General features: G+C 41.6%; 2 protein-coding genes across 9 annotated transcripts in view; one reads left to right on the top strand and one right to left on the bottom strand.

Moving 5' to 3' along the window:
* Positions 1-2,878, top strand: part of slc19a3a (solute carrier family 19 member 3a) — a 3,887-nt gene extending 1,009 nt beyond the window's left edge. Inside the window, exons 2-7 of the mRNA XM_050069122.1 lie at positions 649-884; positions 985-1,546; positions 1,671-1,749; positions 2,189-2,381; positions 2,487-2,628; positions 2,735-2,878. Of these exons, the coding sequence (XP_049925079.1) occupies positions 649-884; positions 985-1,546; positions 1,671-1,749; positions 2,189-2,381; positions 2,487-2,628; positions 2,735-2,878 (1,356 nt within the window). The remainder of the gene's footprint in view (positions 1-648; positions 885-984; positions 1,547-1,670; positions 1,750-2,188; positions 2,382-2,486; positions 2,629-2,734) is intronic.
* A 446-nt stretch (positions 2,879-3,324) lies between these two features.
* On the bottom strand, positions 3,325-26,373 carry agfg1a (ArfGAP with FG repeats 1a). 8 transcript variants are annotated; one of them, XM_050069063.1, is made up of 14 exons: positions 26,015-26,373; positions 17,711-17,804; positions 15,755-15,870; positions 14,413-14,578; positions 13,318-13,477; positions 12,215-12,331; positions 10,910-10,981; positions 8,826-9,041; positions 7,948-8,125; positions 7,050-7,129; positions 6,748-6,864; positions 4,638-4,790; positions 4,276-4,370; positions 3,325-3,919 (listed from the first exon to the last, which is right to left on the bottom strand). In XM_050069063.1, exons 1-14 carry the CDS (start codon positions 26,179-26,181, stop codon positions 3,860-3,862), a joined length of 1,791 nt encoding a protein of 596 aa, XP_049925020.1. In that variant the 5' UTR covers positions 26,182-26,373; the 3' UTR covers positions 3,325-3,859. The 8 variants fall into 8 exon arrangements, with proteins under 8 accessions (XP_049925020.1, XP_049925011.1, XP_049925028.1 ...); XM_050069054.1 differs by having other exon boundaries at positions 12,215-12,334; positions 26,015-26,372; XM_050069071.1 differs by having other exon boundaries at positions 10,949-10,981; positions 12,215-12,334; positions 26,015-26,372.
* Between the last annotated feature and the right edge of the window lie 65 nt (positions 26,374-26,438).

Genomic DNA, 26,438 nt, shown 5'->3' with positions numbered 1-26,438 from the left:
CAATCTATGTGAAACTGCACATAGGCATTGAGGATTGGCATAGGTAGAAGGTGACAAAGCTACCAATGGGTATGGACTAGTTTGGGTATAAAAGGAGAAAACAAACACTGTGGGTCCACAAAATCAGGCTCCCATTCATTGTCAATGGGGCAGCTCCTGACTTTACACCCTATGACATCACAAGTTTGAGACTTACTTCTCTGGTCCTGGCCTTGAAAGAGAGTAGCTCATGGTCACATTGATCTTTCTTAGGCCATGGGAATAACATAAGTGGTGTTCCACTTTAACCAAATCACAAACCAGAAAAATGCAACAAGTTAAATCAGGGAGTCAAAAGAGCAACCATAGCTCAACACTGTTTCAGTTTGCCTCGTCAGTTTTGTGGCATTGACACCAAATCCTAAAATACATAATGTACTTATTTGTTTGTGTTTGCAGAGGTGACATTCACATGTTTAATCTCTACAAAACAACCAAGCTGGTGAATCACAGTAAATGGTTAAATGCAATCTATATGACTTGAGTGATAAAACTCCAATCATGATTATAAAACCTTTTGATTTATGGATATGACATAATACAGTGCCTGTCTTAAGTGCAATAGCTCTTTAACGTTTGCTTATTGATCTGTTGGTGTTTCCTCTTCAGGTGGTCAATCAAATTTTACCAGTATGGACTTACTCTTACCTGGCAATGCTGGTGCCGGTGTTCCTGCTGACTGACTGGCTGCGTTACAAGCCTGTGATGGTGTTCCAGTGCGTCACCCTCTTCATCACCACAGGGATGATACTGTGGCTGAAAAGTGTACCAGCCATGCAGGCCATGGAGTTCTTCTACGGGGTGGTGACGGCCAGCGAGGTGGCCTACTTCTCCTACATTTACAGGTGATATACTGTAGAGCAGAGCACGGCAGAGCAAAGGACCAGTGAAACCAGGTGTCAGGGGGTTGAGTTTTACACACATTTTGAATGTTGTTTATTGCAGCATGGTGGATCTGAAGAGGTACCGGAAGGTCACATCTTACTGCCGCAGTGTCCAGCTCCTTGGGTACACAGTGGGCTCTGTGCTGGGCCAGCTGCTCGTCAGCTTCAACCTCATGTCCTACAACTACATCCTGGTGCTTACTCTAGTTTTCACCGCCATCGCTCTCCTCACTTCCTGCCTGCTGCCAATGCCACAGCAGAGCATGTTCTTTCACCGTAAACATACTGGAGAGAATATGGTGACAGAGGGAACAAAGAGGGATGCAGATGGGACAGGGGATGCAACAGAACACACAAGTGGAGCAAAGGCATCCCTGGAAGAAATAAAAGATGAGAAGGTGGAGAAAGGAGAAACTGAGAATGAAGCAGGAGTAGGAATGGATGAAAAAGCTGCAAAGGGCGAGGACCCTGTGGAGTCTGTCGGCGCACAGAGCTGTGGCGAAGTCCTACTCCGGCTGTGGAGGGACTTCAAACAGTGTTATTCCTCCAGACAGCTGCTGTACTGGTCAGTGTGGTGGGCGATGGCCTCCTGTGGCTATTACCAGACCATCAACTACGTGCAGGTCAGTCAAGTGAAGAACTACACACCTGCTTTGTTTTGACATATTCATCAAGTCACTGCAGTAACTTGTGAGTGTGACGAGTACCTCTATATCAGCTAAATGATCGCTGCAATGTACCCCGCAGATGCTGTGGGAGCATGTGCAGCCTTCTCAGGATTTCAGCATCTACAACGGAGGCGTGGAGGCAGTGTCATACCTGTTGAGTAAGCAATATCATATAAAGGTTTCCAGAGCAGGATACAGATAAGGAGACACAAAAGTACATTTCAAACTAGGGCTGGCTGATATGTCCTGAAAATGATATTGTGATATTTTAGGCTATATCTCGATACACCATATATATTGCGATATTTTTAAATCTCCTCAAAAGCACTTCATTAGGACTGGGAGGCAAAATCGAACATAATATTTCTGACCAAATACCCTCTCTGATGCAAAAGTTACTTCACTTAACTGTAATGTAGCATTTACAATAAGGGAAAAAACACCATTTATATCCAAAATGTAAGACGATATATAGTCTCATATCTTGACAATGACATTATATCATCATATTGCCCAGCCCTATATCAAACCCATTTTCTCAGTGCTTATTAAATCGTCATCTCCACTACAATAATCCTAAATTTAAGTGTTCTGCAGGTGCAGCAACAGCCTACGGTATAGGCTTCACCGAGGTGAGATGGGACCTGTGGGGAGAGCTGGCCCTGGGTGGTTTCTCCGGACTCGGGGCATCAGCACTATTCCTCATAACCTTCATCGGCAACATCTGGGTCTGCTACGCTGGTTACATCATTTTCAAGTGCCTGTACATGCTGCTGATAACGATAGCAATGTAAGTGTTATACGATAAAGGGGGGTGTTTTTACTCATGATTCAGACTGGTTTTTATTGCAGGCATAACAGGAAACAAAACATCTAAATAAACAATCCTAATCAGGTACCAGATTGCAGCTGACCTGTCAATGGAAAGATACGCTCTTGTCTTTGGAGCAAACAACTTTGGAGCGCTGGCTCTCCAGACGATCCTCACTTCTGTTGTGGTTGACAGCAGAGGGCTGGGCCTGAGCATCATCCCTCAGGTGAGCAGTCTGATCGGGAAATGTCAATCGGGTCTTCTGTAGATGTAGCAGAAGCGTTTTTAAGTCCACTCATTGTTGTGTATTTTTTTTTTTTTTTTTTTTGCAGTTCACCATCTATGCCAGCTACCACCTGCTCATCGCTGTGGTTTTTTCTCTTCGGGGACTGTTTACCATTTGGAGAGAGAAGCAGAGGCGCAACAAAGAGTCCGACGCTCCGGTCAAAAACGAACCTCCAGACTCAGAAGAGTAGAGATTCTGACACCACCAGCTGAGACAATCACTTGTGCTTTTGGTCCCCACTGTGTCCAAGTGACCACGTGCCAATTTAAAAAGCATAAAAGCTTCAAATTACTGACTGCAACACCATGAATATAAATCTTTTCTTTTTTTTTATACAAAACAAATATACAAGATTTCCATACATCAGTATAAATGAATGGTTTGGTCATTTCTTCTTACTTAAAATTCATTTTAATATATATACTGTATATATTTACACATTAACTTAAAATTCTCTAATACCCAATGTAAGTGGTTTCCAGCTCATCAGCCTTTACCCACTTATGGACTGAGTGTAGTTCAGAAGCTTTGTGACCTGGGCCTCTGTCAGCAGGACAGCGGATGGCAGAGAAAGGAGTCTTCTGCCCATCCCTGATTCGACGGTCACTCCTTTCACCTCTCGCCAACTGAATAGGCTTTCTTTTTTCTTTAGTGAGAACAGTTTACCTAAAAGGAACCTGCACAAATAAACAGTTTGGTTCTTCACAAATACAGTAAGTGGCAGTACCCATTAGCTTTTTCCAAGCAACAGTTCTGTCTTAACAAATCCTGTGAGCTAGATACAAATACTGATATGCACAAAGCGCTAATTTCCTAAAAGAAAATTAATATGTACAGAATTGCAGCATAATGAATGGGATGTACTGTACGCAATAACTTAGTTTTCAGCCAGTTTGATTATACATTGTGGTTCAGCAGAGGCCAGGCCAGTTCACAGGTTAAATAGAGAGGAGGGGATCAGCCTCTCCCTCTGCACACACCATCACTTTGTTTTGTAGCCACAGACAGTGTCAGCATGATCGTCTCTCGTATTGTTCCATTTGTGACAAAAAATGCAATAGAAAATACAAATCCTTACAAACATCGTGTTTAAAGCTACTTGTGAAACAAAACAGTGCAATAGGTGCAAGCGCGCCAGTTGACCCTGTAGCGGAGCTGATTGGATGGATCGCTATAAGAAGGGATTCGTTGAGGAGCCTCCTGCTGGATACTGTGCGGATGGACCTGCACCCTGGAAGAAAAAAGGGGACACACAAACACGCGATCAGAAAACGTACTGTTTACTACAACCCCATCTCCAAAAAAGTTGGGACGCTGTGTAAAACATATACAGAATACAATTACTTGCAAATCATTTGACACATATTCAACTGAATATACTAGTTCTACTACTACTATACACTCCAAATTTGATGCCTGCAACACGTTCAAATGTCATGAATCGGGGTTGTACTTAGCATTGAAAGGAGGGCTGTTTTCTTATTAGAAATGACACAACAATGACAATGTAGTCATGTAGGTTTTTTCATCAACTAGAAAGGCGGAATACGGTGGATAATAAACAAGCCATGTCGCCCTCTTACTAACCAGGAAAGGGTTGCTAGAGACCATGGGTCCAGCCATCACTTGCCCAAAAGGAGTCACAACAGGCTTGGCCTGGCCAAAAGCTGGAAATCCTCCACCTGGAAGACATGTACATTGTCATTTAGAGGATGTGATGAAACACTCTCCCATAAATTATAGCAACAGTAAACCAAGGGGGACTCCTTCGCTCATATTCAAGTGATAAAACATTGTCGATCTGAAGCGTGACTCCAAAGTGACATTTTTAAGGGATGTTAGTGCACTAATGTGAGAACCACTCAGTCAGATGCACAGGCAAGCTTGAATTCCAGTAGTTAGTTACACAGATACATCTATATCTATATGATCTACACACAGACACACACCGTTTGGTTGCTGGGGATACGCAGGAGGCTGAGGGAAGGGAGCCTGGCCAGGAAAGGGTTGCTGGAAGGTTCCACTAAAGCTGGTGGGGAGGTTGAAGGCTGCAGCATTCCCAAATCCAGCGGGCATACTCATGGACCCTGTGCCAAATGATGCTGCAACACAGCAGGACAGCCGTTGGTTAAAGAAGGAAACACAGGACATCTACAGGCTTACAACTAAATACCAGGCCTAAAAAGGGTTTGCTTCATTTTGCTATGACAAGATTCTACAGCACACACACACACTTTCGTTTAAAATCTGACATTACACAGGAGCTGGCACACAACAGCAGAAAAACAAACACAAATGCAAAAACTAAAATGTTATCAATATCAGACTTTACATTATGTATTTAACTGACACTTTAATCCAAAGCTGTACAACCCAAAAAGTGCAAGAGTCATGCAAGAACATCAACTTCATCAAATATTCTGATCTACTTTTAGACATCAGTAGTTTGTTAGAAAGCAGTAAACTGGAAGTAAACTTAAATGAAAGGATGAACTAGGGATTACAGACAGTCAAAGAGAAAACACAAAGAGACATATCCATACAACAAATTAAGAATAGAAATATGTCCAGTCCACTGTGCAGTAGGTTTGATCAGCACCCCTTTAGCAGCTGACTAACTGCACAGGTCAGTCTGTAATCCATAGTGTGGCTCCCAGCGCCAGAACTGTCCATTTAACTCTGAGATCCTCTGAATCTCACAGTCCATGTGTTTGTAAAGTTGAAACACATGCAAATTAAGATTAAGGTTGTCTCCAGACAAGCCTTAGGGGAAAGGTCTGAACAAGAGTCACACATGAGGCTTTAACACTTGCAGTGTAGCAACAGTGTCTGACCACACAGGAGCACAACATTCCCACAGTGCAACATGTGCGATCAAACTGCGGTTAGTAAGACAGCCAGCTAGCAACTGAGCAATCTGACATCTGGTAGAAATGCTACATCCAATGCCCATTAAACAAATTTTACAATTTGAGTTACAATTGATTTAATTGGAAAGCAAATCCAACAAGGTTACTGCTTGAGTCTTCAAGACATGATAGTTTTCAGTGTTTTACTGGGTTTACTCATTGAATTGAGCATTTTGTGACACTACCAAGTTAATGAATGTCTAGATGATTATTTGTTAACATTATGGTGCAGTGTTAATTTTAATCATTTAATGTCCTCAAAAAAGCAGAACAGATTTTGTGCCTCCTGCTAACTGATAGAAGGAAGATGTTGAGGAAGAGATAATGAATGATTTCATAGGAACCCAACAGAGGGTGTGAGGGCACTACCCTTAGATAGATACACTCACACATTTCTAATCATTAATTAATTATACTGCTCTAATTACTCTCTATATCGACATAGTTATTGTTGCTTAATCAATAATTACAGCACTCATTTATTCTCGCCTAGTTACTGTAGATTTCATCAAACCCCTTTATCTGAATGTTGTGATTATTTTTACCTCCACAACATTTTCCTGACAGATTTGCGTAAGGAACAAGAAGGCACTGTAAAAGCAAGGCACAGGAGAGCAAAAGGAAAGCAGAGAGCACAAGGGAACCTACCAAAGGCGGGAGGATAACCCTGCCCATGAAGAGCCCTCATCAAGCCTGTCCAGCATGGCAAGAGCAATCAGACAGACAGCTGAATCTCAGTTTCTGCTCGTTGTTTTATCTGCCATCTCTCTTGTGTACAGCAGTAAGTGGCAACACTAGTCCTGCTGCCCATTGCCACGGTGAACAAAACTGGTATTCAGCACTTTTTTACTTTATCCCTCCTAATGGCTGCCTCTGTGTTTGTCAGTTTGCTCTGTGGCACATTAATTGCTGAGGCAGCCTGGGCAAAGGTTACCACTTTGAGTGTGCAAGGAAATCTAACAGATAACACACTAACTGTGCAATAATGTACCAGACCTACATTTATTCCATATTAAAGAATTTTAATCTGCACTACTGAATAATAATAATAATAATAATAATGATAACAATAATACTTGCAGATTAAGTTGACTGTGAATGTGTAGCACCAGCTAGTATACCACCCTTACACACACAGACATGCACACACCTGCTGCTGCCGCCGCCGCCGCTGCCATATTTGCTGTCCTGCCGTTGCTCTGGAATGGGTTGGTGGGAGCTGCTGCTGGGGCAACTCCAGCAGCTACAAACGGATTAGTTGACGGAGCTGTTAAAGAGAGGTATCGAGTCACCAACAAACCAGAGTGTGAAACAGCAGAATCAGTCAAATAAAGCACACAAGCTTAACACGCCAAAAACAAAATTACTGTATACTTTTTATATCATTACTGATTTTAATTTGGGAAAACAATCAGTACAAATCATCAGAAAACAGCCTGAAGATTCGCTCACCTCCAAAACCTTGAGCCATGCCAGGCAGGGCCTGCTGTGCTTGTGCAGTTGACACCCCAGTCTCTGAGCCAAACACACCCCTGCAGTAAAACAAAGCCAACACATGAGCTTATCAGGGAAAAACAGTGGGAGGATGGCTACTGTATGATTGTAGAAGTCACTTTGTTACTGAAAACTGCCAGATAGTTGTTTATGTATTCTGACACACTGTTTCAGATCCTTCAACTACCACACCCATGTTTTAACAATCACGTGAATAGTTTGGCAGTTAAACAATTTTACCACACTAACTTATTACAATTAAGAGAATAAAACTCAATAAACATTTCTATAGCACCTAAAAACAGTAATTTTGTCTTGAATTAAATTACATCAATAAATTATAAAAATAAACTGTATTTTTAATTGTGGATTTAGACATTTGGCTCCCACAACAGCAGGGGGCTTATGCTGCATTCACATGGAATCAGGCAGATGGAAAACACCTTCTGGGTGGCACGGTAAACACAAACACACAGTCCGACAGAATGACAGGATGGTAAAACAAAACATGCATGACGATATGTTGTGATGGTGGTGCAGTATTGTTTACAAAACATGAATAAAATATATTAAATACATTAAATGTGTGTAGTAATTACGGCAATTGTAATTTTAACCTGAGTTTTTTTCTTTGTGTGAGGCAACTGTGTAACATCTGGATGCAAATTTCTTTGTGAATGAAGGCAAAAAGTTAAAATATTTTACTCTGAATGGCAATGTTGTCTTTAATTACTGCTGCAAGTATTCTGCCTGTCTTTTTTTCCCATCTTGCTCTCGTCCACTAAAATGCTATCTGATTTGTCGTCTACCATCTGCCTGCTTCCATGGAACGCAGCATTACTGTGGTGTGTCTCACCCTTGTGAGGTGCTGGTGGTGCTGTAAACGCTGGTGGCAGGGACTGCGGGGCTGAAGACAGTGTCAAGCTCAGCCAGAGCAGCATAGCGGTCCCCTCCTGCAGACACTGCCTGCTGCTTCTGAGGCAAACCAGCTACTCCCGCTGCTGCGGAGCTCACCCCACCAGAAATACCAGCTCCTGGAACAGAAGCACAAGACAGCAGATCCTGTTTGAATCCACCACAACTCAATTAACGAGGATGAAAAATCAAATCTCAAAGACAAAATAATTATACATTACAAAAAAAACAAAAAAACAGAAAGAAAAAAAGATGTCCGGAGATAGCTGCCATATTGAACCTATTAAAAATGATGGGGAATAAACGTTCAGTCAATAGGAAATTTGCATTTCCTAGCACAGGCATACATTTTGTAAAATGAACAAAATAAACTAGTACCAGCCCAGTGCAATTCACAGATGCTCAAGTGCCAGAATTCTGACCATGTGACAGTAAAAATGTCCAATGAAACCAATATAGCATTCATGAAAGCAAGGCGCTTCCACCATGCACAGTGGCCTGTTGATTTAATACAGGCTGGTTCAGCAGCACTGAGGCCAGGGGGCTGATTCTGTTTAAAAACTAATAAGGCCATCTCAACATACATCCGAGTTACGGCTGAGCCAAAAAAATGGGACAGAGAATTACTTTCTGCTAGTTCTAGAAAATGTAACTCAGCCCTGTTTTGAAAGAGACTATGTCTGTGCCTGAACTGGAAGGAAGAGACTTTAACCCATGTGTGATTTCGTAATATTTTTAGTTTTCTCAACTTCTCTTTTTCGGTCTGCCTCTATCCCTACTATTGCGATCTATGAAACAGGCTAGGCAGGAGAAGTTTACCTTGCTCTGTTTTGGCAGAGCTAAACACGTTATCCAGGTCAGCCAGGGCTGCGTATCTATCAGCAGGGAGGCTAGTACTCTGTACAGCATCTCTGCCAGCTCCTGTGGAGTTACTCTGGGAGGAGGAACTGAAGGATCCAAAGTCAGCACTACACGATTTGGGGAAGTTGTCAAAATTTGCAAAATTGGCATTTGCTAGTCCCCCTGAGGCACTACCTGCATGAAAGAGAGAGATTAAAAAGTCATAAAGGGGGACCATGACTGTTGGTTGAGTAACAGCATTAACAGGGTGCAGGAGGAGAGAAGAAGCTGCAAGGAGGGTAGAGTTGGGGTGGAGTCTGGCTGGGGCTGGGTTACCTTTTGTTATCTATGGGATAGATAGCAACACTTCTAAAGCATGTCCTCTGCAACACTGCACTATGCTGTCTCTTCATTGGCTTATGCACCTAAGATAAAATTTGCATTTATTTGTGTTAGAGGCACACAATGTGCAGAACAGCACCTTTATAATGCCTTGGTTTCATCTGAGTTTAGCACCACGCTGTGGATCAAGGGAGTTACAGACAAAACCAACTCAAACTGTAGTAACAGTGACACGAAAAAAATCAACTTGACTGTTGAATGGAATAGATTTAGTCTGCCAACCAGCCTGTAGGCATTACTGGACTCTGTAATGAGTAGACTGTCACTTGTACACAGATCTGACACTGTTACTAGGGAAACAAACAACAATTACAGATTAGTCGCTGCTTATTTAGAGCTAAAAAACAAAAAGTGTACAACTTTTTTTCTGTAAATAATCTTATAAATCCTATTTAATACTTACTACTGTAAAATACCTACATGTGTCATTTATTTCAAACTATATGTTAATGTTTGACAACCATGCTATTTCAGGCACATCCACCACCCTTTAATGTCTCTAATAACTCTTGAAAATGAAATTTAATTTTAATTTCAGAGACAATATTCTCAGCAATTTCAGGCCAACTTCATGAACTTCTCTATCACACTCAGAACTCAGTGAGAACTGGTGTGTTTGTAATGCAATAACAGGATTGATGCATCAAAATATTTAATGCTTTCAAACTCTTGTTTGTGACCCTGAAAGGCTGAAAAGGCGTTTGTTTTTTAGAACTGACACTGACTATCACTTCAGTTCAATCTCAAGGAATGGTTTAATTGCACCTATGGAATAATGTTCGTACAACTACCTTTAACTCAGGGAAAAGGAAGACTGAAAACAATCTGTTAAGAGCACAGGTCCTGGTACAACCTTGCATGCATCTGACGAATCTCTGTTGAGAGAAGGTTCATATCTGCTAATGGAAAATAATTTTATAAAGAATGCCTACCTACTAAATAGTGGGAGATCCAACAAGTAAATACGGGGAGTCACTCCCTCTGACGCATTTGCCATTAGCAGATACAAACCATCTCTGAACAGTAGTCTAAAAGCCTCTGAGGAACTTCAGGTATTTACATGCAATTGGGAGCCTTGAGATTACAAGGCTGATTTGATATTCATTAGCATAACACCTGAACATGCTCCTGATGATGCTTTTAAAAGGAAACCCAAAAGCCTGTATCATTTTCTGGGGTAACTTCTTAGAGGACTCTTGGGTATCATGTTTCTCTTTTTATCATCATTTCTTACATAACATCCTGGATTACAGAGAATGTACTGTGTTACGTATCATTAATAAGTGATGGCACAGACATCAGTGACACATTGTTCTTGTGTTACCTAATTATTCCTACAGGGAAAGGATATGTTAGAAACAGTACAGTGACTGTCTATTTTCTTTTAGTCTCTTTTTAATCCTTTATTTTGCCCTGTAACACTCTCATGTTCTTCCATTTGGTCTATTCTCCGCAGTGGTTCACAATAATGACAGCAACGATCAAAGCTGATTATCCCAGTGACATTGTTCCCAGTGATTCAGCGTTACAGGCATAAAAAGAGCTACATGCTGAGACACACATCACATCTGGAGAGAGGAGGATCAGAGCGACTACACATTAGAGACGGTGGAAAGGGTGAAAGCTGTTAAGAGGGCAAGCCCAGAGAGCGAGACACTTACTGTGTGCAACCTGGAGAGGCAGAGCAGTGGCAAACTCACCCATACTGCGGCTGGATGAGAGCACAGTGAATGCTGGCAGCCAAAAATCAAAGAGGGAGGGAGAAATGGGGCAATGAGCAATGTAAGCTAGGGCGTAAAAAACAAAAGAAAGACATCAACTGAACCAGAGATAAAAAAAATAAAAAATAAAAACATAAAAAGCGTGAAGTCAAAGCAAAACTGCTGCTGAAGCAAAGGGTGAAAAACACATGAGACAGAATGGACAGCTTAGGCCAGATAGCACAGTGAGTCAGTGTCTGTGAGAAAGGGATTATCTTACAAAGCCACGAGAGAGAGGGGAGCTTTATCCATCAAGCAATAGGCATACTAAAGAGATCAGTGTGCAGCTCCACATGAAGATGGTTATCAATGTATACCTCCAGCAGAGGGCACTGTAGCACACATCATTTTCCTGAAGCTAGGGGGAGGAGGCTCAAGAGTGTGTTAGAGAGTCACTAATTTTGTATTAGCATGTAAGAGAGAAGGCAAAGTGCTCAGGTAAAAAGCCAGTCAGCCTGTTACTACTGAACAAATACGTGAGATGCGCAGTACTGCATGAAGGGCTCAGAGGGAAATATGAATCAGAATGACAAACACAGGTAAGACAAGGACAACAGTATGTCAGTATGTGGGCGTGTATTTTAAGACCGAAATATATCTAATTAAAATACCAGCTTCAGGGCACGAGCATAGATTAAATAAATAACTGCACAGCTGCACTGTCACTTTGATCATACGCCTAATGAGCGCACAGTGGTCTTTACCTGTTTTACATTCTATCTCGTAAAAACAAAATAATCTGTATATGTGAACACTCAATTTTTAAGTTTAGTAAGTGTACACTACTCTGGTGTACACACAAGTGGGAAACCTGTATGAACTTTGTAGTTATCAATATAAAATCAAGCTTTCAAAGTAGGTCAAAACAGCGATATGCTACATGTGACGCTGAGAGTGAATGCGTCTAATGTCTGCACTGGTGTGCACAGTCCTTCATGCACTGTGACCTCTGAGTTTTTGGCCTAAGGCACATACCACGTAGACATAACATCATGTGTTCAACTGCAGCCAAGGACAACTTGTTGTTTCAGAAAATATGTTTTTGCATTTTTATTTGCCTCGAGTTATTTGTATTTATAAACTAAACTTTTGCTTCATTTGTTGGTTATGAAACCTTGTTTGGATGACTGAAAGTACTGCGAATGTCTTTATGTGTTGGTGATTTTGGATGTGTGTCACTTGTCCAGTGAAGGGAGCTTGCTCTACCTGTATTTGGGGGTTGGAATGAGGCTTGAGGTGCGGAAGGGAAACCACCTGACGACCCAGGAGTGCTCCCGAATGCATCAAAATTAGCAAAGTCTGCACTTGCGTTGGCATTCTGTGCTGCTGAAGGTGGTGTCGGGATGAGGTTGAGACAGACAAATGAAGACAAAAAAAACACAATGAGAGGAAAAACAAAGGATGAGATAATAATAGAATGGATTTATATGTATGACAAAAGGCATGGATAACAGACTGCAAAACAAATACAATGGATTATGTGCTAAATATGACAGATAATCATAGAGTGGTGTCACATGACAATAAAATACACAGCGGCTTTGAGGGCAGGCGCCATAGTCTGATCACCCTCTCCCATGAGATACTGCCTTGACTCCTTGCAGAGCACACAGCATTTAAGAGAGTGTGTGTGTGTGTGTGTGTGTGTGTGTGTGTGTGTGTGTGTGTGTGTGTGTGTGTGTGTGTCACTACACACATCATTAGAAACTCAGGGATGTACATTTGTGCTTGTGTTTAGTAAGCGGAGATGTGTGGATGCCACTTTAGTCACTGCATTGAGAGTGAGTCTTGATGGCTCTGAGGGGGAAATGAGTACATTATCCTCATTAGTAACCATGGAGATGTGTCTGACCGTATCACCTCTGGCACTATTCCATAATATATGCATGTTTTACGAGATTCTGCATGATCTCAAACATCTGGCACAGTTTATAGAAGCTGATAATTTGAATGCAGCATCAATCAGCACTGAACTGTTGATTTAAACACCTCAAGCATTTTAAATAAAATGAACGGAACTATCTGATATGAATGAATTTGTCACACTGATCTCATTTTTTCCCCCCCTCCAACCAATTGAGGTAATTTCATAATTAGACGAGATCGAAACTGGTGAATGAAAACATACATGCACTCAGCCCTCTGGCCTATGACGTGGTGCTCCTGGTTACAGCGTGTTAAATAATGTGACAGAGACAACTTTCACATTTAAAAAGGACAATCCCATCGTGAATGAGTTACTGCTCAATTCCAGCAATCCCTTACGACTTCATGTTAGCTATTTAATTAGTTAGTTGTCTGTTCCTTACTTGTGTGACTGTTGAAATGTGCAAAGTTAGCAAAACTGGAGCTGGCGCCTGCAGCCATGTTGGGCGGGGCAGCAAAGATGTCTCCACCCAAGTCGCTGAGGAGGTCGAACCTTTTGTCATGGAGCTGCTGACTGGCTTGTCCACGGCTCACCACTGGAGACTGGTGGAGAGAGGAGATGGAGTTGGAAAAAACAAAGGGTAGGTATGTGTTGGTCAGCATGCAGAAATGTGTGCACATTAGCCTGGTAAGACCATCCTGATGACGTGAGCTCAACAATTTTGTTTCGCTCTCTGTATCAGTCTGGATTTGGTGCCCTAAATGCTTTCAGTGGGCGGGAATACTCACCTTGACAGACGAACTCATTCAGCCAATCAGTGTAACAAAAAACACTGGGGAACATCTTCTTCATCACCAACGGATCTAGTTCATAAATCCAGCTTTGGCCAAATCCAGTCAGAGGTAAAGCAAAAACGTCTTTTCCTCCGAGAAACTCCGCAAGTGCATACTCTTGATCTTGGTTTTTATTGACTATTTCTGCAATAACTTCACTTATTGCTGTGTTTACTCAACAAACATTAGAGTTAGAGTTTATTGCTTTAGGAGCCGCCATAACTGTTTTGCAATCTGCGGGCCACGTTGTACGTCAACACAGTCCCTGAGTGGCTGCTTACATAGTCAACTATGATGTGGATCCCTGATTGGCCCAGATTGCATTTTAATTTGTGGATATGAGGTGAAGCGGCATCGAGTCCAGACTGATACAGGAAGCAAAACAGCATGCTGAGCTCACGTCATCAGGATGGTTTTACAAGGCTATGCACATATGTCCTTGAACAACCTTCTTGAAAGACGAAGAAAGAAAAAGACTAGGCCTTTTGACAGGCAGTGCATGTCTTCGTTCATATAAAACATTGGTAAGGCAAGTGGGCAAATTTTTTCATTGATAACAAAAAACCATTAATATTTGAAGGGTCAAGAGTGTTTTCAGCGTGTTCTTTGTTAAACCTTACCAGCCCTTCATTTGTGAGCCAAAGTTTCTGATAACAAATACGAATTTATCATGAGTACACCTATGGGTACAACATTAATCTCACCTGATTAGGTGGGGTGTTCTTGTTGAGGTGTAGGGAGGGGGCTGACTCCCCCAGCAGGGATTTGAGTGGTCTAACCTCCGGGGTGCTGCTGGTGCTGCTGTTTGAGGAGCCAGAGATGGAAGCATGGACGGATGCCACTACCTTGGCCTGCTCAGGAGGTACATACCTAGGAAACAGTTCACATTACAGCCATTACAATACATTATATGCTACTGGCTAATAGGCTAATAGAATAATACAGGTATTTAAAAGGTATATCATGAAGGATTGTCGGTTACTTCTGTAAACACGTTCGCCACTGCAAGTGAGAGTAAAAGCCAGTCCTGGAGTCACTCACGTTTTGTGTTTTCCTTACTATATTAGTGTCTCTTGAATGCCTGCTGTTCACGGTCTAGCACCTTATTCCTACCTCTGTATCAAGCTCCGACCTCACCTGAACACTGGTACATGCCCATAAATGCAAGAGCACAGAAAATAAAAAATACAGGCATTACTTCTGTATAGGTCTATAGATTGTTTTTTTTAAAGGAAAGTCCTGCATAGTAAATCTTTACCATAAACTGACATAATACAGGGTTTTCAAAATATTAATATTGCATCCTTTCGGCAAAACAACCCTCATGCAAATCCAAATGTGATTAGAGGAAATGTTAATTTGGGTGCAAATGCGATTCACAGTCAACAGACAGGCCATGAGCTACAGGAGAATGGCTTATGTGGGTGAAAATGCCTGTCTGCAGTAAATGGTGGCATGCTGGAACATGTGCGGCTCATCGCTCAGAGACCAAACACTAAGAGATGACAGAAGCACAACTACCCAAACTAATAGTCTGCTACTAAATGAACATCCAGAAAAAAACTGTGTTGATGACACATCTCAGTTTTGTTTGGTAACACCAACTGTATATACAAATTCTCACTAAATTAATATTTACATTTGATGACCAATCCCTGATTTGCAAGTACTAATACGACAGGCACTAGTCTGCCATTAGTTTTATTAGTCTGAAACAATCATCCCGTTGAGTCATCACACTCAACAGGTCACAACACACCAGTAACAACTACGCTAAACCGCATACATATTTGAACAAAGTTTAACATACAACTTCATGGAACATCTATCATTGCACATAAAGCAGCTTGACTGTAATGACCTACATTGTGTGCACTTAAAGAAGGGTATCTGGCGGCTTGCTCGAGGCTAACTCCAACAAGCTGCCTGTGAGACATTCCAAGCCAGAGAGAAGAAAAAACACAAAGAAAAGCTACATGTCTGCGCAACGCACACTGCCAGAGGATTGTTTATATCTTGCTCTGCCAGCTTGTGAAACTGACTTACCATCTCTTCTTCTCATATTTCTCTTGAAGGAACTCCTTCACCTTCTGCGGTTCTCTGAAATCTGGTATTGAGGAGGTTCTGTCATCATAAAGGCCAAGCCAGATCTGTTTACATACCTGGGACACACAGCGGAACAGAACAAGTGATTTTTGGAAGAATATTTCTGCAGCATACACAGCTACAAATGAGTGCAAGCCTGTCAACCTTCATAATTAGCCATTAAACTGATATGCCTAAGTGAAATATGGGCATAAGGATATAAAACATAAGCCACAAGTATACAGTGATGATCACCTTAATCATTAAGGTTTGGTTAAGTCAATAAAGCATTTACTGATGTTTGGAAAGTGTAACCATGTACAAATTAGACCAGGCCTATTGCAGAAAGTGCACTGCACGGACGAACATCTTGGCCACGTCTGGTACAGAGTCAAACATGAGTTGGCCTCATGTCAGGAAAATCAGTTTGAACACAGTTGCTTGGTGAAAAATCAGTCTCACCTTTCTCTGGCCTTGGGTTTTGGATAGCATTCCTAAAGTATTTACCTGATCCTGTAGAGAGAGCTTTATAGGCTGCATGCGTGTGCACCCTCAGTATAGGGTGCTGCATTGTAGATGAAGCAATGGTGCAGCAAAAGGCAGCCTGGCTCTTATGTTCTACATAAGCTTCTGCTGCCGTTATTTCTTTAGCTGGGTTTTGAGCATATGCACAGACTCACAGCACACGCAAGCTCACTTTTATTTGTAATCAGTAAGATTACTCTCTGTGGAAAGACGGAAAGCAACTTGAGGGCAGTAGTATTTACAGAGTATAGCAACCTTGAAGGATGTATGCATCAGCTTCAACCTTGAGTCTCCTGCATGTCTGCCTGCCCTGCCACTTTGCTACAGCTTTTAATAAGGCTGCGCTTCCCAGGTGGCATTGCTCTATTTCATATTCCGTTTACCAGAAATGGCTCGTGAATGATGATGCACTTTGATTCCTCCATGCAGTATGAATATTCGGTGCTACATTATGTAATTATTTAAATAGGTGAAAGCTGCAGAATTTGAAAGACAGACATTTCATCAGGACTCTCACCTCCAACCACTTATATAATTTTATGTATATAGTCATTCTGTTAACAAAATATAGATTGTTTGCACTATTTACAACAAAGTATGTATCAATATAATGCTAATGCATGACATGTTTGGGTTAAATAGTAACGTAGGTCATTGAAATGTACTCCATCTTTTAATGGGGAAGCCCAATTAAAAGCTTAAACATGTTACCAAACAATTGTCTACTCGCAAATCCAAGAGACACAGAGCAACATTATGATCCTAGTGAAGTCTGTCTGGCCGCCTGCTGTTTTGTGATGGGCAGGTAGTGTACAATGTTCACTAGAGTTCAAGTGCTTAAACAGGTGCCTGATGCAAAATACAAGGCTGATGAGCACTGTGAAATTCAACCAAGTAGTTGTAAAACCAAAGCAGAAACCTAAGGCGGTTAGAATGCTGAGTGGAGCTGCAGGGCTGCATTATAATTGACTGTAGGGATTACACAGTCATTAGATTCAATGATAACATAAAACATTGATTAATACAGCGCACATCTTTGTTAGATTAGCACAGTTATTGTTTTCTATCCAAATAGGATAGACAAATAAAACAATGAATAAAATAGCAATATTTATAGTATTGTGATATTTTAAAATTGCTCAGTATACCCAAAATAGCACTATAACATTGCTTTTAATATTAATTGACCATGTATTTTGACTAAAATTTGAAATATTTCTCCTTGTTTTCTTCTCTGGTGCCAAGTTGTCGCTTGCAGTCTTGCTTGTAAACGGCCGAAATACTTGCATGATGAATTACAATGATGTGTAGATTCTCACAAAGCGACAAAGCAGCGGGAAAGCTGACCTCAACCTTAACAACTGTGACAGGACAGCCAGTCGCCATGCTTACCTCATTGCCATGTTTCTGTAGGAACTCGATTTCCTGTTGCGTGAAGGTTGTCATGGAGATGGACTTGACTCTGTGGGGTGGATTCAGCCCTCGTCTGTGGGTGGAGAAATGGAAACAGGGGTTGATTTAATTTAAAGACGCTACATGACGACCTCATCTGGACATACTCCACTCCAGATCCCACCTCTCAGGACGGGGCCATTTAATTAGCAACCGGCTGACTGGATGGTGTGTGTAACTGTGGCGAGGACGACCGCATTATAGCGAGAAATGACAGAGACAAATACTGACAGAGAAAGAAAGGGAATAGAGCAGAACAAAGGGAGTGGGTGAAATGCTCTCCTAACTGCCATTGACTGAACGGAGGTTGTCAGTACAATGAAAGAACGAGTGATGTCCCTTAATATAGAAACTTCCATTATGGAGTAACACCCATTAGCCCACACAAGCCTTGCTCATTTTCCTGAGAAGGTCACAGCTCAAGCCACAACGGCCCAAATTAAAAATGCCTGGTAACTGTAATACTTGAAAAGAGTCATCATTAGGCTGTTATATTAAGCTCCAGGACTGCTTGCAGAGTAGTTTTCCAGGACCTTGTAGTAAGTGAGCGCTAATGTAGTGCTGGCTTCAATGTCACTACTTGTTTTGTCTGTGAAGGTGACCAATCAGCATTTTGCAAGCAAGCAGAACGTTAAAACTGCAGCTAGTGTTATTACTGAGCACCACATTCACCAGTACAAGGAAAAAAAGACACCCTATTGCTGTAAACACTAATATACAACTGTATCTGAGAGCTTCCCAACTTTTTGTTGCTTAAGAGTATTACAGTCAGCCTAAAAAACTGTCTTTCACCATTAACCAACCAAAACCATAACTGTACAAAATCAACTGGGTCACAAACTGCCTCGAGGAATGTGACAAAGAGGAAGTCCACAAAGGAGATTTACTTAAAAAGCATTTTCTTAAGCTAAGCCTTAGTTGTCAGTTAACCTTTAAGGTTAACACAAAGCAAACAACTGAGCAATGTCAGCAATGAAAGGTGCGGAGGTGGAGGAGTTGGAGGTGTTAAAGGTGCAAAACCAAAAGACATAATGCCAGATGGGTGCCAGAAAACCCAAGTCTAAGATAATACAATACGGCAATGTAAAAATGAGAATGTCTCACATTTTTTAAATCTTAACATAGCTCTACATCAGATGTTCCCATTACATTAGAATGGTTATGACACAGATAAGTTATCATATGAATAGTCACCAAATACCTTCAACCACCTGCTCCATCCTCCAAAATCCAATCCCCCACCAACACTGATAAGAGGAGCAATTTAAGAATGCAAATTTTTACTAGCAAAAAGTAGCCAGTGAAAGACAGACACATAACAAAATGTGTGCTTATGAGTGCAAGGGGTGAGAGTTTCTGAACCCTTATGATCAGTATCCAAAGGTGGTAGCCACCAATTGGAAAAGCTGGAATTGACAGGTGCTAACCAGAGTAGCACGCCCAATGGTTCCTCTAAAACAGTCGTTTCCAACTTGCAGCCACAGGGTCCAGATTTCTCCTTGGTCATTAGATCAAAGTCCACACTGTTTATTATATCTAGTGTCATAACTGCAATTGGCCGTGTTGTCGAGCTAATTTGCTGTCTCTGTTAAGCAGGAAATGGGACTGCTTGAGTGTGTTTTTTACAAACTTAACATGTTTGTGAGTCACTTGCAGTCCATTCAGAATGGACCCGCGACTCACTTTTGGACTGTGGCCCACCAGTTGGGAACCAGTGCTCTAAAATGAAGGCTCACTATCCAAACGAATTATCCCAAGACGCACATACAAAAGAGGAATCCTAGCTACATGAACAAAGCTCACACAAACAAAATCAAACAAAGCATGAGCTGTAGCACTTACTACCAAAGCTGCTTGACCACGCTGCCAAGTTGCAGACACAACAACATCTACAGCAACAACTCTCACGAACTACCTACATTCTAGTTCCTGTGCTGTGGAGGTGTCAGTGATCAAAAAGGACTCAGCCGTCCGATATCATCAAGATAACTAAAGTGTCTTATTACACCTTGTCCACACCGGCCGCGGCATGTCAGCAGCACAACAGCAGCTCTGTCGCTTTTTTTTTTTTTAAACAAGGTCTTCTGGCTAGACCAATACTGGATTTTGAGGCTAGTATTCTTATTTGAGAAAATCAGTTGACTGACTTTTTTTTTTTTTACTTAAACAAAAAACATACACAAACAGTCTTGTTACAGATCCCTTAGATTTGTTTTATTTTTGAATTGTGACCAAGTTACATACCAGGATACACACTAAGCTGTACACTCTTGGCCTGGCCAGTGTGTCAATGTATCTCTATAATTCAGCACCAACAAGTAGAAAACTAAGGATTCGGACTCACGTCTTGTATGACAGCAATCAATCACCCCAGTATTAAACCTGTCTTTATAATTGACATGGGTTCATCTTGTGCTTTGAATGATTCGAGTTTAAGAGTAGTTCAGAGTGAGGTGGTGTTAGGGCCTTTTTCTACCTTTAATTCTCTTTGTTTTCTGCACTGGCTTTGCCTGAACTCTCCAAGAATGTGGTAGGGTTGCAGGCCAGAAATAGTCAAAAGAAATGGCCAAAATTGCTTTCTCTCACAGCCACTATTTTTCTAAATGCTGAGCTCCTGAAAGCTGCAAAGTGTGTTAGTGTTACCATCTCAAACAGCAACGTCATAGCTGCAGCTCACCTGCATATTGAACAGAGTTTTTTAATACAGTGGTTTTGATAATCACTGCTTTTATCCTGTTTTGATATTTTCAAAAGCATAAAAGTTTATGGAAATGTTGCAGGTTTTTTTTTTATTGTGGTTGATCTTGCAGCACCCTTGGCCTGTCCGCAGCATCCACCTTGGTAACCACTGCTCTAGGAAATTAGATCCAGCGTGTCACAATTACAAACACAATGTTATACACATAAAGGAGTCAGATCGTAAGGCAGTGAAACACGAGACAAAAGTGCTAAATTATTCACCGATGTTACCCCCTTACAGAACAAGTCCTCATCTCCAGCCCTTCTTTTTACACATCCACCAATCAGCTGACTGTTACAAACAGCTGTGTCAATTCACATTAAAAAACAGAAAACAGATATGACAAGAGCCACCATGCTTCTGTTAGAGAGCAGCTCGAATTTCCCTGGGAACTACTGGGGCTATTTCTAGGGGCAAGACTTTATCAACTTCTGCCCAGTTATGTCATGCTGGTCCCATTTCCAGAGAGGACAGTTAAGGCCGAAAGAATGCTGCAAACCTAACAGAAAACACCTCAACACAACTACTATATTTAAACATTTACAGGATCTGCCATGGGAATTAAAACAATTCACTGTTTCCATTGTTAGTTGCACCTTAGTCTTTCTTATAATAAACTGGAGAATTTGGGGTTTTACTGCCATTGTTCAGACAAAATAGGCAACACATCACTTAGGGTTCTTAGGATTAATCCAGTACATCAAAAATATTTAAAAACAATGACTACTTGCAGACCTAGTTGGATTATTGTAAAGTTCTGACTGTTTTCAGACAAAACAGTCAGAAGCAACTGTATCAAAAGCAAGAATCCATAAAGCAAATGTATCTGTAGAAAAACAAATGATAGAGTATCTGCGTGTGTGAGTGAGAGTCTATGTGTATTTGAGCTTTAATGTGTTCTTCCAGCACCCTGAGGTGAGTGTGTGATCAGATCCTGGTCTCATGAAGATGAAAGTAGGACAGAGAGCTCCATAGCCCTTAAGGTCTAAACATGATGACGGCATCTCTACCTCGTTTTTTAATTAAGTAATTATGATACTGGTAATTTTGTCTGTATTTTACTCTGTTATTTAGCCTAAATGTGACAATGCATGTCAAATACATATCATATCTCCCTACATTGTTTCATTCAAAATGTTCTTCAACTTTGAAATGTCATATCCACAAGCAGGTGTTGCAAAAGGGAGAATGTTACTATCATCAGTCGTCTTACATCCACAGACTGTGGTGTACAAAATAACTGGTAGGTGATTCATGTGTTCTGGGTTACAGCAACACAAGGTTATGGCCCAACAGTCCCACCCACCGACACCCCCATCCCCAACCCCATTTCTGCAGGATAAAGTAGCCACACAGTTGTGACAGTGTTCAGTGACAGCAGGATTACATTTATAGGGCAAATTAAATGAAAGCAGTGACTATAAATGAGGTAAAATAAAGTATTAATAAATTGCTTCTTACATGACAATACTGTGCACATGACAATGTTTGAAAGACAAAGATTAATGATTTAATCAAACCACTGCCCTAGTTGTTATTTATTTTCAGATCGTGTCTAGTGGGTTACATAGTGTATCAGAGAATAGTATCACATATTGCACAGTAAAATAATTATGACCTAGCTGCTACTGTACATCAGACCAGCTCAGCCGGGAAAACTCAGCTCATTTGCATACTGCAACAGCTTCAGGGTGCGAGAAACTGGCAATGTTAAGTCTCAAAAGAGAGGAGAGGCTGTGCATCATCCTTCACTTTGCTTGAAGTCACCGACAAAAATTATCTCTGTTAAATGACTATCGAATCAGCATTTATGGGAAGTGAAACCATCTTCAATTTGTCATCCAACTGTGCTTCAAACATTGCACTTTTTTAAGAGATCAGAGATCAGTTGTCAGGGGGAAGGGAAAACCACACATGCTCCGTTTTTAAAGTTTAGATCTGTTAACCTGCCACTGGTAAATACTATGAAGTATATTTGGTGTCAGTGACACCTCCCAACCTCTGGCACGTGACTGCTTACTCAGGAACACACAGGCCAAGTGGGGTTACTTCCTGCCATGGGCACTCCAGAAAGAGACATTGTGAGTGGTGTTCCTCCTGGGAAGGCCTCCACCTTCATCAGGAATGTGTTTACATAGCAGATTCCAACTCCACCCATTTAACAACCACAACTATGGGGGGAGAAGGTAGTCATGCCCCTGCTATCACCCCTAAACAGTCAAACAGTGTTGCTGCCAAACTGCAAATGAAAGAAGGGAAGGGCAAACTACTTCCTTAAATTAAAAATCGCTACTGTGATTTCCTCAGCAATGTCTCAACAAGCCAAATGTGCTGTTTCAGACTTAAAAGACTATGTTTGATCCAGCAACATAATTTTTCCTGGTAAATGCAGAACGTATAGGCTACAGGAGGTGGGTACCTGTGTTCAGGGGGTTTGTGCTCATTTTGTTGTCGAGGGCAACATAAGGCAAACACTACATTTATTCACACAACAGTGATAGGGGGTAGTCAAGACAGTTCCCAAAACAATAGATCAAGTCTGAGCATGAATACTGAGGTGCTCTCTCATAATGCCTAAATCTTTGCCTCTCTAGAATTAAGAGGAAAGAGAGAGGCAGACAATGACCTCTCTGCCACTTCCTGTGGCACACAGAACAGCACATGCTGCTGATGTAGCAGCACGGTGGGGCCATACCACTTCCTGAGCCTACAATCACACGAGGCTTCCTGCATACATCAGACAGACAGCAATCCTTTTAAACCCACACTCTTCGGCTGAGAGGATTGTCATCACTGAAATTCCACACAGCATGTTCTGTCTTCATAAAAAGCGAATGAGAAGCAGGAGGAGGGAAAGAGGAGGTATTGTGATCTCAAGCTATTAAAGAACTCAATTAACTCACATTACAGACTTTAATACTACAGGGTGAGCAGATGGGAAATTCACAGTGGAGTCCCCACAGACACATCGGTAAAGTGAAATGGAGGGCAAACTGCGCCCATCAGCAAACACACAATTAATCTCATTCTTTTCAATGCTACAGTAAATAACCTTCACGTTCAGTGAGGACAGGAAACAGTTTGCACAGATTAAGGTCATGAACCACAAAAGGCTGTATCTCAGGCAAAATCTGAGAGACAAACCGCTTAGTAATGTATCAATGAAGTCATCTGTTCCCCTGTCAACTAATAAAACTAAAAGGTCATCAGTGGGGAATTACTGAGCAACAAATGCTTCCCCTTTCCTCAGCATCATTATTAGAAAAACCATTATTCACAAATGGAGATTGGCCAGGTTATTTCCATAAAGCATTAAGGACCAGTACAAGCTGCTGCCTGTGTGAATGAGCAGAAGAACAAGATGGGCGGATGAACAGCTTATTGAGTTACCTGCTAAGGGCTCACAGCCAATTAGCTCTGCACAAATGTTTTCACTTTAAAAAGCTTGTGAAAAGTAAACACTCATACGTTTACAAGAAAACAGGTAAAGTATTTGTGAGCAAAGATCTGACTTGGTGGCAAAGAGAGGACCAGAGGTCTCACTTATAAATGTTACAGATGCACAAAAGGAGGCCTGAAGGAGGTGTACGCCACTTCCCAGGCAAAAGTTGTGATCTAAACAGCTTTGATGGGAGAAACTTTGACCCATGCCTACAAACATTTTGGAGACTGGAAATTGGTAATGCAGATGGTGAGGTGGAAGCCAGATTGTAGAAACTGTCAAATATTTTTTGGTGTCGCTATTTTTGGCTTTTGCCTGTACGTACATTTTTAGTACGGATCCTACGCACTGTTTTATAAATGAAACCCCAGAATTTCATGATGCTATGTTTGCTAAAGTCCTTGCAAGAATGGTGTACAGGTGGAAAATTTACGCTGTATGGTTTTTAGCACTTGATGTATGTGGACAAAATTTGGTTTTCAGTGAACCAAATGTCAATGCACTCAAAAGAGGAAACAGCATAATCCTCGAAGGCCTTCAGATGAGTGATTATGTCCATATAATCACAATGTCACGCAATATAGATAATATAAGCCAAACATTCCCTCCATGCTGAATGTCATCGTGTCATTAGCTGTGCAGTAGCTGAGTCATGCAAAAAATTATCATTACTATATCACACAACTTTATATTTCTTTCCAAATGTGATCAGCATCACATACACACAAAAAAAACATTCTAACATCAAGCACAATTTGACAGCTTTATTGAAGTGGGATATCTTTAGCTGAATAAGAAGAAATGGAATGCTTCGCTAATCCCAAATCCCAAGCTACAGATGCTTGGTTACACAACTGCACAGCAAAGCTTTAAGTCAGGCAGACGCTATCTAAAGTCACCCAGCTACACTCAAACTATCAATGCTGTGGTGTTGTAGGAGGTAAACTACTGACGAGTGAATTGGCACAAATTGTTTTGGGGTCAGCCAGTTGTTAAGAGTAAAAGTCCTGCTGGTATTTTCATCAGTGTGCAGATGCACAAGATTGTAGAGAATGAGTAGTGTGATACCTCTAAATGGCTGGTCCATATGCAAAATGATTGAGTGGTATGATACCTCTAAATGACTAGTCCAAATGCAGAATGATTGAGTAGTGTGATACCTCTAAATGACTGGTCCAAATGCAAAATGACTGAGTAGTGTGATACCTCTAAATGACTGGTCCATATGCAAAATGATTGAGTGGTGTGATACATCTAAATAACTGGTCCATATGCAAAATGATTGAGTAGTGTGATACCTCTAAATGACTAGTCCAAATGCAGAATGATTGAGTAGTGTGATACCTCTAAATGACTGGTCCAAATGCAAAATGATTGAGTAGTGTGATACCTCTAAATGACTGGTCCAAATGCAAAATGATGGCAACAATACCGGTACTGCATGATGTGTCGCATCCCAGAATGTGGCATTCCCACGCCCAGGTGTCTACCACCATCTAACAATTCTCAATAAAAACCCTTTATTGAGATCAAATGAATAATTCTCATCATGTTTTTACAATTCTAGTAAGCGACATAAGTTAATACAAAATTCGTGATTGAAATAAATGGACCTCGCCCAAAAGAATGATGTATTCCTGTGTCTTTGAATGTGGGGTGTATCCCATGAACAGGTCAATTAGCTCAGTTACAAGGTGGTGCCTCCAAACGCTGTCAGCAACTGGTAGCAGCAGCTGGCTCCTGGCTTATCTGTAGACCTAGCTTGCAAGTGTCAGATAAGTTCACTGGCTAGCACTGGAAGCTAAAGTTAGCTAGCACCTAGCTTACTATGCCGAACACTGACACCTCTGCTAAACAGCCACCCCGCCCAACACAGCAAAGAAAGACAATGTCAAAGCAGCCAACACTCCCACTGACACCGCCGAATAACGTTACCTATCAACCGTTAGCTAGCGCCGGTTGGTTAACTGGCTTCGGGAGCCGTTAGTAGCCGAAGCATTCCAAAACGTTACATCGTGAGCGCCATGTCTAAGCTAAGGTCACTCCGCAACTTCAAACTTACAGGATGCCAGAGCAGGAGGTGCACACGAAGGAGCCCACAGTCATATTGGCATAGGTTGGGCCCCGCTGGTCGCAGTCAAAGCACTTTCTGTTGGGAGGCAAACTCGTCATTTCTCTCAGCATCTTCAGGTGTTTCTCCTCTTGTTTTCGTTTCGCACTCGCCGCCATGGTGAGGGATATACAGCAGGATTAATAAAAACCAGGGGGGACACTGGAGGGTCAGCTACAGCTAAAACAAAAGGTCTGTGCTTTTTAACGCTTGTCGACCCGTGCTAAGGACAGAGAGGGAATGGGTAGATGGCTCTGTTGTGCAGGGGGGCCTTGCTTCTCCTCGAACAAGGAGTTTGAGGCGTTGGAGCAGCTAGACTGACGGAACAAGATGATTCCTGCCACCAACTTCCGGCTTCGCTTAAATCCTGCTACGC

Source organism: Epinephelus moara, chromosome 2 (genome assembly GCF_006386435.1).
Source record: "Epinephelus moara isolate mb chromosome 2, YSFRI_EMoa_1.0, whole genome shotgun sequence".
In the NCBI taxonomy this organism is placed as follows: Eukaryota; Metazoa; Chordata; class Actinopteri; order Perciformes; family Serranidae; genus Epinephelus; species Epinephelus moara.
This window is presented reverse-complemented; position numbering and strand designations above follow the sequence as displayed.